Consider the following 17876-nt stretch of genomic DNA (forward strand, 5'->3'; position numbering starts at 1 on the left):
GCGCTGACGTTCAGGGGTGCCGGGGTGGCTCAGTGGGTTGAGCGTCCGACTTCAGCTCAGGTCATGATCTCATGGTTCACAGGTTCAAGCCCTGTGTCGGGCTCTGTGCTGACAGCTCAGAGCCTGGAGCCTGCTCTGGATTCTGTGTGTGTGTGTGTGTGTCTCTCTCTCTCTGCCCCTCCCCCACTCGTGCTCTCTCGCTCTCAAAACAAAACAGAACAAAACAAAAAACACTAAAAGTGCTAACGTTCAAGTCTATGTAGTAGAGAACGGACGTTCAAACAGAAGTGGGGGTGACGGCAGAGCGATGGGGCCACAACCAGGACAGGAAGGTGTCACAGACGCTGAGGACGCCTGGTGTTTCCAGGGGGGAGTGGTTGATGTGTCCAGCGGGGCTGAGGAGTCAAGGAAACTAGGACTTGAAAAGCACCCATTTGGTTTATGACAACTTTAGAGACAGCTGTTTCCGTGTGACAGAAGAGGCAGAAATCAGAGAACAGAGTGGCAGGGCGTGTTTATAAACAAGCTGACGAAGAGAGGAAAACTGAAGGGACCGTGGAATTGAGAGGGTCTTTAAGATGAGGGGCTCTTAAGTTGTTTCAGTGCTCATGAAAAAAAAAATCCAAGAGACAAGGAGAGGCTGAAAATACGAGAGAGAGAGAGAGAGAGAGAGAGAGAAAGAGAGAGAGACAGAGAGACAGACAGAGAGAGGAGGGAGGGAGGGGAGAGAGGGAGAGGGAGGGAGGGAGAGAGGGGATGGACAACCGTAAGGTTCTTGAACGGATGGAACAGTGCAGACTGCTGTGCTCTACAGGAACCCGGGAAGGCGGGAGATGGGTTCAGGTGTGGCAGCTGCTGGTCCCACGTTGGGGGGATGCAGTGTTCCCCGGGGGGGGTGCAGTGTGCCTGACGGGGGGCAGTGTGCCGGAGCAGCCTGCAGCCGAGCGAGGGTCCTCCCTCGCTCCGATTCCACGGCCTCACGTAGGCAACTCGAAATCAGCCATGGAAACTGATATGATACTACGAACCTGTCTTTTTTTCCCCTGAAAGCTGGTTGTTAAATAAAATCACATTAATCCTTCCCCCTTTTTCTTTTAAAAGTTTCTTTATTCTGAGAGACAGAGACAATGCAAGTGGGGGAGCGGCAGAGAGAGCAAGAGAGACTGCGAGAGCGAGAGCGAGAGCGAGAGAGAATCCCAAGTGGGCTTTGTGCTGACAGCCCAGAGCCCGACTTAGGGCTTGAACTCATGAAACCACAAGATGGTGACCTGAGTGGAAATTAAGAGTCTGATGCTTAACCAACTGAGCCACCCGGGCGCCCCTAGTCCTTCCCCTTTTAAAGCTATTTTTAGCTTTAAATTCCAAACAAACCAAAACAGTTATGTTCTGTAACGGGTACATGGAGGCTCATTATACTTCTTTTGTGTATGTCTGAAAATTTCCCTAATAGAAAGATAAGGTAATACTGGTGGTAATAAAGTGATATTGACGCAAAACAAACCCAAAGAGTTACTTCTTTATGAACCGAAAGAGTTACTTCTTTCTGAACCGCCCTCTGAAAGAGTTACTTCTTTCTGAACCGCCCTCTTCGGAACATATGTGTAGCAATGCCACTATGAGCAACTGCTTAATAAGAAGAAAGCTAAACACCCCCCCCCCCCCGCCCCCACTCCAAGGGGCTTTTTCTCCATATATCTTTGCCTTCCTGTCGTAACAATTCAGGTCTTGCAGCATAAAACTTGCCTTTTTTGTATTTTCACACTTGCCCATGAGGCTTTCAAATGTACTTAAGTGAGTATTCTAAAGAAAAGGTGAAATAAGCATATTTTCACGCTTTGTTCACAATCTATTGATTCTAAACCCTTAACATTCATCCCTAGAGATTTCAACCAAAAAAAAAAAAAAAAAATGAAGAATAAGCATTCCTACATGAATTGGCATTTTCAAAATATTCTTGAAGAAAAAGGGAAATTACTTTCTTTCCTTTTTTTTAATTCCAGCATAGTTAACATACAGTGTTATATTAGTTTCGGGTGTTATTTTTCTCAGCTGTCCTAGAAGGAACAGTCTGTGGAGAATAGAGACAGAGCAGGTAAGGAGGACGCTTACCTCAGAACTGACTGCTTTCTACTCTGTGTTTCAGAATCACTTGCAGAGCTTTGGAAACATACATGGACTATTACCTGGTCCCACCCCAAACATCCCAAATCAGAATCTCTGGATCCTACGAACCAAATACACATCGAATATGCTAAATATTCCAGATATGTTACACCATGCAAAACTCCCTAGCCCCTGGGAAGTAGATGTATTATCTCCATCTTGCAGATGAGGAAACTAAGGCTCAGAAAAGCTACATAACTTTCCCAAGGACTTGGTTATGACTCAGATGGAATGAAAGTAAGGAGGAGACTCCGAAGCTTGTGTTTTTTTCTGCTTCCTAAGGTGTCTTCTCCAGAAACTATCACATTAGTTTTCTCAATTTAATACAGTGCCTGCCAGTAAGTAATCACTCAAATATTGACGAAAAGAATGAAAAGTGACTCCTAGGAATACTTACACTGCTCAGTTCATTCATGGTAAGCCGTCGGAGAATAAATTCAGAAATGCTCTCTGCAGTAGACATGACAAAGTTCTGAAGAAGAGTAAACACCTCATCTGTACAGGAAAAAAAGTGTGCAGCTGAATGACAGATGTTAAGTTCCTGGGTACAAGAAAAATGTCAGATTTTCTAGTAAAAGTACATCTATGTTAAGCACGTGAGTGAATCACTAACCAAAACTGAATTCCAATAAAACAACAGTCATTAGTATCATGGGGAAATCTTTAATTCACCTTAAAACTCATTTAGGAGTTTTAGTTCTGGATAAGATGGAACAGGGACACACCAGCCTCTCTCACTATAAAACCCAGACTGAATAACTGAGCAGCTATGTGGAGACTCTACAAGGTAGAAAGTAGTGGGAGGATTCAGAAAGCAGTAACACCAAACACAGTGACCTTGGTCTTCCTGCAGACTGGAACCACGTGCAGGAGCAGTCAAGAAAGCAGGCAGCCTGATGGGCCCTAACTTTCTCATCAGAGAATGAAAAGGGGGGAACCCCAGAGGAGCAGACAATGAGTCCTTAGGAGATTCCTGAGAGAGAGGTACTCAGGTAAATAGCCCCAGAAAGTGGTCTGTGAACTGCTGGGCTCCCCCCGAGCTGCCCTGCATGGACCGGCTACTAAGCAGCATCCCAAAGACTTTCGGAACTCAACTAACAGAGAGACAGCTGCCCACGTCCCAGACTGGCCACTGGGAGGATCACATGTCAAGGTCAAGACCACACCACAAAGGATCGGAAAACAAAAGTGACAGCAGAACGAACGTGCACAGAAGATGGGACATCGGGAATTGGGGCTGAACATGAAGCTGACTGTCATCGACACAAGAATATCAATGTTCTCCACAGGATGTAAACAAGACCCAGAGTCTCCTAACACGATATTCAAAATCTCTAGGATACGATCCAAAACAAGAGGGCACATGAAGCATCAGGAAGTTCCTACCCCATGAGGGAAAAGACAATCTACAAAAGCCAACAAGATGATGCAGACTCTAGAATAATCTGACAAAGACTCCCAAGCAGCTAATGATAAAATGCTTCAACAATCAATCAATACACCCTCTGGAAACTTATGGGAAAATAGAAAGTCTCAGCAAAGAAATGTAAGATATACACGAAAACCAAATAGGAATTTTGTAGTTGAAAAGTACAATTACTGTAATTTTAAAAACTCACTGGATGGGAACAATAACAGAAAGGAGATGCAAGAAAAAAGAGTTTGTGAACTTGAAAACAGACCAACAAAATAAAATAAATCATATGCAATATGATAGAGTATAACCAAACTGCTGAAAACTAAAGACAAAGAAACAACCTTGAAAGCAGAGAAAAACAGTGTTATTACCTATGCAAAGAACACTTGGAATTACCAGAGAATTCTAATGGCAGCCAGAAGAAAATGCAGTATTTTTAAATTGCTAAAAGACCCGTCAAACCAGAATTTTATATCCAGTAAAATATTCCTCAAAAGGTGAAATAAAGACACTCTCAGATGAAAAAAAAACTAAGAATTCACTGGCAGCAAACCTGTTCCAAAAGAAATGCTAAAAGCTGTTTTTCAAACACAAAGTATATGATGCCCCAGGAAAACACGAGGCATCAGGGATGAAAGAAAAGCAAAAGAAACCACAAACATCTAGGTAAATACAATAGGCTACTCTCTTGAAATCTGTAAAATCTCTTTGATGGTTAAAAGCAAAAATTCTAACATTGTCTGGCAGTTTTCAGTAAATGCAGATAGAAGACAACTATAATACATGGGGGAGAAAGGGGCAAAGGGAGTCCATAAGGTGGTCAAGTTTCTACATTCATTTCAAGCAGTAAAACATTAATTCTAAACAGACTGTTAGGTATGCACACTGTAATCCCTATAGCAATCACACACAAACACACACACAAAGCTTTAGATGTTTAGTAAAAAACACAATGGGTAAATTAAAATGGAATATGAAGTAATGTTCAAACTGCCCAAAACAAGCCAAAAGAGGGAAAGACAGAAATGAAAAACAGGAATAAACAGAACACAAAAAATAAAATGACAGACCTAAACCCAAACATATATGTAATTACATTAAATGCGAATAGTCTACACCAACTAAAAGACAGTGTCAGAATGGCCAAAAAATCATGACATATGCTGTCTGTAAGAAATTCACTTCAAATCTAAGGATGTGAATAGAATAAAAGTAAAAAATCCAGGGAATAATACTATGCAAATTCTAATCCGAAGGAAGTAGGAGTGGTTATATCACTACCAGGCAAACCAGACTTCAGAGTAGAGGAAATAACCAGGGATAAAAAGGGGTATTACATATTGAGGAAAGAGTCAACTCACCAAGAAAACACACTCTTCTCAACATGAACACATAGGCACCTAACAACAGAACTGCAAAATACAGGACGCCAAACCAACAGAACTAGAAAGGAAAAGAGGCAAACTCAAACTCAGACCTGGGGACTCCAGCACTCCCCTCTCAGTAACAGAGGAAACAGACACATCAAGTATATAAAATTGAGATGCACCACATAAGTCTTGGATCTGACATTTATAGGACACTCCACCCACCAACGGCAGAATACACATTTTTTCCAGGTGCACATGGAACAGTAGCTAAGACAGACCATACCCTAGATCATAAAACAAACCTTAATGAAGTTGTAAAAACTGAAAAGTGTACAAAGTATGCTCTCTGCCTAGAATAGAGTAAAAATAACAGAAAGATAATAAGAAAACCTCCAAACACATTTCTAAGTGATTCATGAGTAAAACAGAGAGTCTCAAGAAAAGTTAGAAAATACTTTGCACTGAAATACAACACACCAAAAGTTTTGGGATGCAGTTAAAGCAAAACTTAAAAAAAAAATCATAGCATGAGAGGTCATTTTCAAAAAGACCTAAAATCTACAACCTAAACTTCCACCTTAATTTTTTTTAAATAGGCAAAATAAACTAAAAGTAAGCAGACAGAAGCAAACAAAAAACAGGAAGGAAATTGGAAAAAAAAAAAATCAACAGGGGCGCCTGGGTGGCTCAGCTAGTTAAGCGTCCAACTCTTGGATTTTGGCTCAGGTCATGATCTCACAGTTTTTGAGTTGGAGCCCCACGCTGGGCTCTGTGCTGATAGCATGGAGCCTGCGTGGGATTCTGTCTCCTTCTCTCTCTGCCCCTCTGCCACTTGCTTCCACTTGATGCTTAACTGACTGAGCCACCCACAGGCCCCAAATTTAAAAAATTTTAAACACAGGGCACCTCAGTGCGCAGTCAGTTGGGTGTCCAATTCTTGATTTCAGCTCAGGTTATGATCCCAGGGTCATGAGATTGAGCCCCGCATTGGGCTCTACACTGACATTGAGGAGCCTGCTTGGGATTCTCTCTCCCTCTCTCTCTGCCCTTCCCCCCCTTGCGCTCGCTCTCTCTCTCTCCAAAACAAATAAACAAACTTTAAATAAATGATTCAAAACACAATTCAGTCAAAGTTTCCCCAAAGAGCATACTGCCAAGCCTCAATCCCAGCAGCTCACAGTAAGTCTACCTGGGTATTTCTGACTTTACCCTTATTTCTTCACTGCCCCTGGTACTGGTAATTAATTCCCAGACTGGTTCCTCATTTATAAAATGGAAATAACTCTTTTCTATTTTCCTCTTCCTTCATAAAAGAAATCTTTCAGGATTAAGGTCTAGTTACAGTTAATGAAGCTTGATATGGTTTACCAGTCAAATGGAAGCCAACGGCTATCAAAATCAGACAGTATTTCCCTGGCTCTTCCTTGGTGACGTAAAGAGAGATATGCCTGAGGTACAACAGGAACACTGACATTCTGCGGGAAAGAATATAAAGCGTGTACACATTTAGGGACGCGAAGCTGGAAAGAAAGACACTTTTCACGACCTTATAAAGCTGAATGTGCACGTACCCTAGGAACCAGTACACAACGCTGGAGAGAGACACACACAGGCCCACAAGACATGAAGACACGTGTTGGTGGCAGCACACATGTGACAGTCATAGCTACACTCCAACGTCCAGCACTAGGAAAGCGCATAAATAGTGGTGCCATCATACGAAAGATTACACCACGGGGAAAGTAATGAAGTCTAACAAAGGATGTGGAGGAAGCTTAGAAACACGTGAAGTGGGAAAAGTTACAGAAGACTTCCTACGGTGAAGTGACATTTCTGTAAAGCTCAAAAGCAGGAAAACTGGACAGTACGTCGTTGAGGAATATCTACAGATGAAATAAACCCATTTTTTAAAGTGCACGGAAGTGATAAAGACAAAAGTCAAAATTAGGAGGCAAACAGAGGGGACTGGGGGGTAACAGGTAACATCGTTCTTAGCTTGGGTAGTAAGTTCACAGGTGTTTGATTATCGGGCATCGTAACTTACATATAACATCACACACTCGTGTGTGTGTCAAATACCACAGTTTTCCAAATGGTGCCTATGACCCAGTCCTGCACTTGAAAGCACTGACCTTAGTACAAACAGTCAACACATGTCAAAGGAACCCAAATTTATGGCCTTAGCGAGTTGAAAAGCTTATAAAAAGCTACCATTACATGCTTCCAGCACCTGATTCTCTTGCCAGTATCAAAAATATCAGAATTTGGAAACTGGCTTTAAAAGTTCACAGGCACACGTTAAAATATAATCCCATTAGTGTTTTCCTCAGGCTTAGCCTCACAGCAGCACTTCTCTAGGATTTTCACACAGCAAATTTCTAAAATTTCTAAATGGTGAGAATGGATTGGGAATCAAGGCTCATCCATGAATATTCTTGTCTCTCGTGTCTGTGGTTTCCAGCTACTGTTCTGCATGTATCTTTGTTTAAGGAGAGACGAACTCAACGTTTCCATTACCACCACACTTTCTGTATGAATTATTTTCTACTTAAAAGGTACTTAGAGGGGCGCCTGGGTGCCTTGGTTAAGCGGCCGACTTCAGCTCAGGTCATGATCTCGCCATCCGTGAGTTCGAGCCCCGCGTCGAGCTCTGTGCTGACAGCTCAGAGCCTGGAGCCTCTTCGGATTCTGTGTCTCCCTCTCTCTGAGCCTCCCCCATTCATGCTCTGTCTCTCTCTGTCTCAAAAATAAATGTTAAAAAAAAAAATTAAAAAAAAAAAAAAAAGGTACTTAGAGGGGCACCTGGGTGGCTCAGTCAGTTCAGCATCTGACTTCGGCTCAGGTCATGATTTCATGGTTCATGGGTTCAAGCCCTGCATTTGGCTCTGTGCTGACAGCTCAGAGCCTGGAGCCTGCTTCGGATCCTGTGTCTCCCTCTCTCTCTGCCCCCTGTCCCTGCTCGTGCTCTCTCTCTCTCTCTGAGAAATAAAGATTAAAAAAAAAAAAAGGTGCTGTCGAGACCAATGTATTTGAAAACGACTCTTTATAAAATGATTACCATTCTCACGCTTTAGCTTAATTTCTGCAACATCTATCATGGTGGCCATGAGAAAGGGATCTTGCTGTAACATATATGAAATAGGGATCAGGGGCGCCTGGGTGGCGCAGTCGGTTAAGCGTCCGACTTCAGCCAGGTCACGATCTCGCGGTCCGTGAGTTTGAGCCCCGCATCAGGCTCTGGGCTGATGGCTCGGAGCCTGGAGCCTGTTTCCGATTCTGTGTCTCCCTCTCTCTCTGCCCCTCCCCCGTTCATGCTCTGTCTCTCTCTGTCCCAAAAATAAATAAAAAACGTTGAAAAAAAAATTTAAAAAAAAAAAAAAAAAAAAAGAAATAGGGATCATTTTCATGGTCTGGAAATCAATGACTGAGCATAAATGGGAAAAAAAAAAAAAGACAAGCAAAGAAGATCAGGTTGTAAAATCAACAGTAACTGGCACATATGTAAAGGCTATGTTTCAGCTCCATGAGGGCAGGGGGCTTGTACCTTCACTGCTGGATCCCCAGTACCACCGGGAAATAGTCGATATCTGCTGAATGCATAAAGTAATCCTCTTATTTCAAAGAGGCAGGAATGTCCTCTCATTCCAAACACCAACAATATACCAAGCAAGACACCAACAGAAACTATTTGTCCTCACCATCTTGGGTACTGGAACCTTTCAACATGCAAGTGTGCAATAACTTCACCAGCAACTGCAGGCATCTGTCAGTTTTCAGCAAGGGCATGTAGGCATTTGTGCCCAACTTCATAAGGGATTCCAGAAGAGGATCTAAGAATATCCTTAATACATTCTGTGTTCTCCGCTTTTCACTAGATATTAAAAGACATGCCCAAATCAAGCATTTCAAAACCATGAAGAAATTCGTTTCCATCTATAACTTGTGGAACTGGTTATATAACTGATGGATTCAGTTAGACAGAATTAGTCTTATAGATGATGCAGACACGTAGCACCTGTTAGGACTGACCTCTCCCTCCGGCCTCTTCGCTGACCTCTCCAGTCTGTGCTTTCTCAGGGAGTACAGCATTGCACTCACAAAGAAAGCACAGGGAAGAACGTTCCACACTCAACTTTACGCACAAGTATAAAGGGAATCCTACACCCAATTCATTCGGAAATTAACATGCTGAGACCCTGCTACAATAATTTAAAAACAAAACAAAACAAACATATGCTAGCCAAGGAAATGAGATGTTAACAAAAAATACAAAGAATTAAGGATTTATAAAAAAAACATCATAACCAACTTTAGTACTAAAGCTTTGTCTAGAAAAGAGATTTGATGTTAATCGACTTAACTGCATATCATGCAAACACACTAGCAAGTGGAAGTTGCTTTCTGCAACAATCATAATCTGGTGAGAACCGATCTGCGCACATTTTCAAAATATAAATGAGACTGCTTTATCTTTATTACATTAATAAAAAGTACACGTTTTACAAATGTGTTGGCTTTGACCAACCCAGTAAATTTCTTTACCCAATCATATGCGAGAATCTTAAAATCTGTTCTAATATTCTTATATAAAACCAGTGATTACTGTATATAGTGTTTCTGACCTTCTCGAACAGCTGAACTTACTAACCTAAAAGCTTAATAAGGCCCTATTCATATTAATTTATTGTTAATTTTAGGCATTTCTTTAGTGTACTGACAATGCTCTAGTTTCTTCTTTAATACCCTGTGATCAACTCCATACAAATAATCATGGAAAAGTCTGAACAGGTACCATAAATTTGATTAGCCTTTTTTTTTTTTTTTTTTTAGCTTGGAAACACTTACCTGTATTGAGACTTCATTCCTTCCACATCTACAGCCAACAAGACCATCATTGCAACAAGCTTGGCTTCAAACCAGTCAGGCATAAAGCAGTTTTCTCCTGCTTGAATAATAATAGTCAAGGTTTGCAAAGTGTTAACAAAATCCTTCAAAGATGAGGTTTCAAAACAAAACAGCCAAATGATTATGTCTTATCAATATCAGATTATAAGAGCTGAGATGAAATGCAGGACAACACCTTACAGTATAGCTCATCGTTATACGTGTTTAAATACAAACAAACAGGGGCACCTGAGTGGCTCAGTGAGCTAAGCATCCCACTTCAGCTCAGGTCATGATCTCACAGTTCGTGTGTTCGAGCCCTGCATCGGGCTCTGTGCTGACAGCTTAGAGCCTGGAGCCTGCTTCAGATTCTGTGTCTCCCTCTCTCTCTCTCTGCCCCTCTCCTGCTCACGCTCTCTCTCTCTCTCTCTCTCTCTCAAAAATAAACATTAAAAAATAAATAAAACAAAACCAATGCCTTCTGCAGCACACAGATAAAGGAGCTGACCTAGGTGCTGAAGACACAATGGCTCCTGTGCTAACAGAATCTACGTTGCCTTAGAGGAGAAAAACATTCGTCAAAGAACAATGAAATGTAAAATGACAACTGTAGTGACTGGTATAAAATGTGACGAAGGAAGTGCACACTAGGAGGCTATGCCCTCCTCTCTCTGGGCAGTAAAGAGAAAGTCCCCTGAAGAACGAGTAGGCTGAGCACAAAGGCTGGGAAAGAGTACAGTAGTTGAAGGGATGCAAGGCCTTCCCAAGTTAGGAAGAGCACATCAAGGGTCCTCTGAAGCAAGCCGTGCTCCAGGAGATAGAGGGGCGCCCATGCAGCAGGGACTCACAAGTGCGAGGAGTGCCAAAGATGAGGTTGCAGAAACAGCCAGGGAAGAGACCAGAAGACTGAGCAGGCCATGCAAAGAATTCCTGTCTTGACCCTAAAGGCAAGGGAAGCCACTGGAGGTTAAAGTGAAGGCATATAAAACAAAGGGAGGAAACATCTGTAGATCCAAATTAGTAGTTTAAACAGATTTCTCCAGGCACAATGTGGGAGACAGACTGTAGGGGAAGCAAGAGGAGATTCAAGTGGATGGGTTAAGAGACAATTCTAGTATTTCAGTTGAGAGAAGAAAATTCCCTAAAATGCAACCAGGAGGAGGATGGAATAGGTATGGACACAAAGGCTCTGGAGCCTCAGACCCGCATCTGAACCCCAGTCCTGTGCTCGTTAGCTGTGGGATCCTGGAATAACTAACTGCTTATCCTCTCAGAAAACTTAGGTCTATGCTGAAACTAACCTAACACTGTGTGTCAACTACACTTTAAAAAAAAAAAAAAAAAGTTTAGGTCACCTTCTATGAAATCAAGCTAACAAATAAGACTTTCCTTGGGTTTATTATAAAAATACATGAAAAGTTTCTAGAATAAGTTTTGGAAGAGAGAACATGGTTAACAGATAAAAATGAGTATTTCCCATCTCTGAAAGCCAGTTAAATTAAAATAAGGCATGAAGAGAAGATTTCTTCTTTATTCGTGGTATATTACTATAGTGAGGTCACACTTTTCACCTCAATTTCCAAGAAAATTTTTGGCAAGAGATCTAGTTTTCCAGCCCAGGAGTTTAAATACTTAAACCATTTTCTTAAACACTCTAATATATTTTGGGGATAATTTATTTTGATACAAATTTATTGGAATAGTACAGAAGATGGACAACAGTAAAAACATGCTTGCATGTAGGAGAACTCAGTTAAAAAATACAACAAAAGGAAAAACTTTGTTAGATATTTTAAAAAATCTTATAAATGGCACTTAGTTGCTGTCAATAAAAAATCTGGTCATATTTATTTAAAAAAATCCCAATGTTGGTGCTATCTAGAAAAATTAAGTCACATTTATCAGTGTAAAGATAAGTTATTCAAACTTATTCTCTGCAACATTTTTTCTCTCATTAATGCTTTACATCCCACATTTACACTGAAAATTCATTTATAAACACAGACTAAAATGAAATCAAATGCCAATACGCTCTTCAGTTCCCTCTATGTTCTTTTTTTTTTTTTTTAGTTCCCTCTATTTTGAAGAGCATTCATATAATCAGATACCCTTGACCTCACAGGAGGTGGAGGGGGTGGGGGTGCTATTTAAGAAGGAAACCTTTCCAAATCACAGTGGCCCTTAAGCGTCTTCTCCACTTACACAGCATGTGAGCAGGAAGCCTTTGTACGTAAATACTACACGCTTTGGTATGAACAGCACATGCTGGGTCCTCAAAGTGGCTACCCTGACAGTTCTCACTTCCTCCGGCAAAATACCAAGAGCACAGTTCTAGAAGCACAGACCCTGTCTGAAATCTTGAGCAATTTTTCACCTTGGATACCAAAAGGGAAGGTTGTAAATGAGAAGTTTAGTGGATTTTTAATGCCTTCTGCTGTCAAGGAATTCACAGTACAAGGCCAGTAATAACTGGGCGCCTTACTCCTCCAGAGGAAGGCACACCTTTGCAGGGAATTTTGCGGCAGGTTGCTTCCTGAGTAGTACTTTGCCACCATACTAAGCAGATCCATGCTTCAGTGCAGTGGGTCTCAAACTTCAAAATAACTGGAGACTTTATTAATACAGAGGGTGAGCTCCTATCCAGAGTTTGATTCAACAGGTTTGGGATAGAGCTGGAGAATTTGTATTTCGAAACAGTTTCCAGGTGATGTTGGCATGGCTGGTCTGGAAACCATACTCTGCAAACAACTGGCAGAGAACTCCTGTTTATGCTCCGTTTTCTCTCCCTGGAGCTAGAAAAGTGGAGGCAACAGTGGTTTTAAGGAAACGAAAGAATCGCTGGCTATTATTAATCACCTTAATGCAACTTAGCCCTGAATCACCAGTCAAACCTTGCCACCGTGAATTTTAAAAACGGAGTGCAATTCTAGAAAATGCAAATTAATCCAATGTCTTGAGAGCACATCAGGGCTCGTCTGTGCTTGGAGGAGAAAGAGGCAGAAGCAGGAGGTAAGAATTATAAAGGGGTGCGAAAACACTTTTGAGCCTGACAGTTATGTTCGTCACACCTTGCTATGCTGGTGGTTTCATATATACATAGGTCAAAACCCATCACACCGTACAGCTTACGTATGAGCAGTTTAACATACATCAATTATAACTCAAAGCTGTTTTTATCATTTGTTGTACAACTGCAATATACTACTTTGGGGTTATTCCATAGTTCTACATTTCTTAGTTACATTTCAAGTAGGCACATTAACCTCAAAATCTTCACCTATCAAATATCCTTTCTGAGGACCGCTTGATTTCAGTATAAATTTCTTCAGATGTATTTCACATTCTGGTTAATCTTAGCACATCCAAGTTCTGACAAGCCTTTGGTGCTATTTCCAAACTGTTGCACTTTCTGTAATTTCTGATCTTTAACATTTTTGTTTGTTTGTAGGTGATGCTGGTTCTGTGTGGTTTTTGTTGTTGCTTTGTCCTATTGTCTAGGTATCGTGTGAACAACACAGCGTGTGTGTGTGTGTGTGTGTGTGTGTGTGTGTGTGTACCTCATATCCATCCTTACCTCTTCCCATTCTTTCTTGAGCTCCATGTCATAAATACACAGATGAAAGATACACAGATATACAAATACACAGATGGATAGTTGCCTGCCTACTTTCTGCTCCCCGGACACAAGTTCATCCAAGCCTTGTGGGATGCTCCTTCCCTCTTTTCACCTTAATTTCTATTCACACGTCAGACGTCACCCACCTGGTGACGCCCCGCTACCTCTGCTGGTCTACCTGTTCTAAACAGACAACTGCTCGTACAGGCTCCCCATCCCAGTGCTTATGGCTTTCAAGGCACTGTGCTAGGATTATCTGCTTACTTATCAACTTCCTTGCTAGATGATGCTCCTTCTGAGGGCAAGGGATACAGCTTTTATCTCTGTAATTCCGATGCCTGGCACTTAGAAAACACGTGATATGTGCTTGCTGAATCAATAGTATGAAAGCTACCTGTACTAACTGTATACCAAAAGCCAAAGAAAAAGCTACTGAAAACAGTGTTTTGGCCAATGAGTTTTTATATAAAAATGAATGTGAATATTATATGTATCTTACGTTCAGAAACTCAAGATAAATATCGTTTGCTTTGGAATTTATTCATTTGGTCTCAGAATTGCCCAGTAACTGTCAATTAAACTTCATAAAGGCACTTAGCCAAGGGCATTAAAAATCAAACAAACAAAAATATTAAAAGAAACACAAATGCTTCCTTTGCACTTGAAATCAAGTTTTAATTTTTTTAAAAACTTAAAATAGCATGTTATATATTAAATAGTATATTTTAAGTTCTAGAAATATTAAAGAAATTCTAAAAATATCGTTTCATCCGATTTTGAGTATCTAATCAGATCTGACACTGTTATATACTCTAAATTATAAAACAAGTTCTATAGATATTTCAGGGAGCTTAACGTGTGTTTACTCTAGTAGGAACTAAAATTTATTTACTTTTGTAGGCCTAACAAAAGAATCCTCCAAGTAACAGCACAGAATTATTAGACATAGAATAAAATACAAAAGAGAAATATTCTACGAAGGAAGAAGAGATGAACTCACATATTTTGGAAGGATAATTATCTGATCGTTTAAAACCTATTCCATGATCAGAGAAATCAGTACATGAACACAACTTAGTCTGAGACAACGCTAGGAAATTTAAGACACGTTAAATTCAAAGATGTAATTTACCCAAATTATCCCTAACGACTTTAATGAAGAAGCATTAGAAATGTAAGAAGAATCCTAATTAATGAATCTGCTAATAGTTCTTCCCTTATGTAGTCTTACACGTTTCCCCAAAAAAGCTGGAAAATTGATATCGGCTAAGTATCTGGTAAAAAGAAAAAAACTAACAAAACCACCCTTTCAAACATAACTTTTCTCTAAAACTACTTTTCAAAATCAGTTCATATTACATGTGATGTCTTGAAAACAAACACATAAAAGCTACCCATATTTATCTACAAATATTTCCACTTACAGAGGCTCTAAAAACACATAGGTGGTATGGAGCCTGTGAAGATTCAGGAATTATAGAATAAATTTGTGTCCAATTCCTACTTTGGCAACCTACTAGTTTCTTAAAACATACAAAAATAGTTTGAAAACCTCAAGTCCTAGAACAGATAAAGTACAAGTAGGAAACGTATTTTTACTTTCCATTATTCACATCTGGCTGAAAATAGGAGTTGGATACCAGTAAACCACGCATTTCTTCGTTAAGCGTGTATCTTGATCTGAAAAACTAGTTAAAAGTCCTTTGAAGACAATTTGGTGATACCAATCCATATAAATGATTTCAGACTTACTTTCCAAAGCAGGTGACTTCATATACTCTTGAACTAGGTTCTTCACGTAAGCATTTAGAGAGGATGTCTCAGGAAGTCCAACGCAACTACAATCTGAGGCTCTCCTAAAACAGTTTTCATTAACACGCAACCAATCACAGAGCTAGGAAGAAAAAACAGTTTTTATTTTAAAAACCTACCTGAACAAAGGGTTTCTAATTGCCCTAAGCCAATTTTTTTTCTTCCACAAAAAAATGAATTTAAATAACTGAACACAACAAAGTAATAAAATATTTAGTCATGATGGAGTTCTACAGATAATAGTGCAGACAGAAAAAAAAATGTGTATATGTATATATATGTAGGTATCTGTGTATATACACATGTGGGTGTTTCAACCTCCCTCAGAGAGTGTGTAAACTTCATTAACAGGCAAGAATTTTTAAAGAACGGCGGCACGTGGGTGGCTCAGTGCATTAAGCGTGCAACTCTTGATCTTGGCTCAGGTCATGATCTCACGGCTTGTAAGATCGAGCCTCGCATAGGGCTCTACACTGACACCATGGAGCCAATTGGGATTTATTCTCATTCTCTCTCTCTCTCTCTCTCTCTCTCTCTCTCTCTCTCTCCCTCCCTCTGCCCCTCCCACGCTCACAGGCCAACAGGCACGCCCACACTCTCTCTCTCCCAAAACAAACTTAAAAAAAATTTTTTTTAAGTACCTAATATATAGTACACATTTTGATAGGGTCTTCTAAAGAACATCTCTGTGAAAAGTGACACATTACGTAAAACAAATTACAACCTTAAAATTCATCCCAACTTCACATACAAAAATGTTTGAGAGAATGCAGAATGTATTAAGTTGTAATTAAAGTTCCCACCTTCCTGACAAGGCTACTTTCTATCATATGTACCTTTTGAAATGCATGAATTAAAAATAGAAATACTAGTCCTTTCCCATTACATCTTTTGGAAGATGTACAAAACTACAAGTCACAGAATTCAACTTTGATCACGCATAATTGTGAATTCTGTTTTGAAATCTAATTATGTTCTAGGTTTTCCTTTTACAGCACATCTCTTACTGTACACATTCAACATATGAATTTTTTTTTAATTTTTTTTTAACGTTTATTTATTTTTGAGACAGAGAGAGACAGAGCATGAACAGGGGAAGGGCAGAGAGAGAGGGAGACACAGAATCTGAAACGGGCTCCAGGCTCTGAGCTGTCAGCACAGAGCCCGATGCGGGGCTCGAACTCACGGACCGTGAGATAGTGACCTGAGCCGAAGTCGGACACTTAACCGACTGAACCAACCAGGTGCTCCACAACACACGAATTTAAATACGAAGTCAATCATTATGAAATAAGTCTTTCTAAAAAATAAGAATTTTCTTAGAATTTTCTCCTTATTGAGGTCATCCAAAATTACATGCAAGGAGACCGTGATGCATCACCTGACCAAAGACAAACTTCATGAATGAATGAATCAGTCAAGACTAAAACCAACATCCCATAGGTGCCAATGAATGAGCAGTTCAGAAACACCAATGTGTAGATCTTTATTATCAAGTCAGAGAACTGTAAAATCTCACAGGGAGGCCAGCGAGGATACTGATCTCTCAACAGAATATAGTTTTTCTTTATATTCCTCTCACACTGGTCAGGCTACGTTTCTTAATTACTGCTGTAAAACGTGTGAGGTTTTCCAAATCTTGCATTTCCCACAAGCGGCATCCTATTATGACAAAATAACCGACAGACAAGTAAACTCAAATTCATATCTGCTTCTTCCTTCCATCAAATGTCACAAGACTCAGAATGTTGTCTTCTTCAAAGAGTTTTCATGTCAGAATTATGATTTAAAATGGCATCTACCTAGCAGTCTCTGGGAGACAGGTTCCCTTGATTTCCCATTAAAATACAAGTCTCAAACGTTTATTTGGATACTGTCAAGGAAACGAGAAGATGCCACAGACTGGGAGGAAACTATTTGCAAGAGACACATTTCTGGTAAAGGATTGGTATCCAAAATAGACAAAGAACTTACCGTTACGAAAACAAATAACCCGATTTTTACAAATAGGCAGAGATCTGAACAAACGCCTCATCAAAGAAGATACACAAAGAGCAAACAGCATATGAAAAGACGTTCAGCATCACATCACTAGAGAACTGCAAATTAAAAAACAAGATACCACCACACGCCTCACAGAATGGCTAACGTTCAAACCACTGACAACACCAAACGCTGATAAGGATGTGGGGCAACAGAAGTCTCCTTCGCCGCTCGTGGGAATGCAAAATGGTACACCCACTTTGGAAGACAATTTGGGCTCTCCTTAAAAAACTGAACATTCTCTTAACATAATCCGCAGCAACTGTGCCTTTTGGTATGCACTCAAATGAGTTAAAACGTTATGTCCATATAAAAACCTGTATGTTAATGTTTAGAGCAGCTTTATTCGTAATTGCCAGAATTTAAAAACAACGGAGGTGTCTTTCGGGAGGTGAATGAATGAATGAGCAGTGGTATATCAGACAATGGAATGTTATTCAGTGATAGGAAGATGCGAGCTATCAAGCCATGAAAAGACATGCATATTTCTTAGTGAAAGACGCTAATCGGAAAAGGCTTCACAGCACAGGATTCCAGTTAGAGGCCATTCCGGAAAAGGCAGAACGATGGA

At 40.3% G+C, this 17876-nt stretch overlaps 1 protein-coding gene across 5 annotated transcripts in view; it reads right to left on the reverse strand.

The window, feature by feature from the left end:
- TARBP1 (TAR (HIV-1) RNA binding protein 1) overlaps window positions 1-17876 on the reverse strand; it is a 90533-nt gene that overhangs the window by 50724 nt on the left and 21933 nt on the right. For 4 of the 5 annotated variants that reach the window (XR_009252106.1, XM_058696185.1, XM_058696182.1 and 1 more), the window contains 4 exons: window positions 15203-15344; window positions 9796-9895; window positions 8649-8821; window positions 2561-2658 (listed from right to left, as the gene is read on the reverse strand). Coding sequence is in view for 4 of the 5 variants with exons in the window: in XM_058696185.1 (XP_058552168.1) it covers window positions 2561-2658; window positions 8649-8821; window positions 9796-9895; window positions 15203-15344 (513 nt within the window). In the remaining variant the exon portion in view is untranslated. The remainder of the gene's footprint in view (window positions 1-2560; window positions 2659-8648; window positions 8822-9795; window positions 9896-15202; window positions 15345-17876) is intronic. The other variant, XM_058696184.1, reaches the window with a different exon arrangement.

This window comes from Neofelis nebulosa, chromosome 13 (assembly GCF_028018385.1).
Source record: "Neofelis nebulosa isolate mNeoNeb1 chromosome 13, mNeoNeb1.pri, whole genome shotgun sequence".
Taxonomy (NCBI): domain Eukaryota; kingdom Metazoa; phylum Chordata; class Mammalia; order Carnivora; family Felidae; genus Neofelis; species Neofelis nebulosa.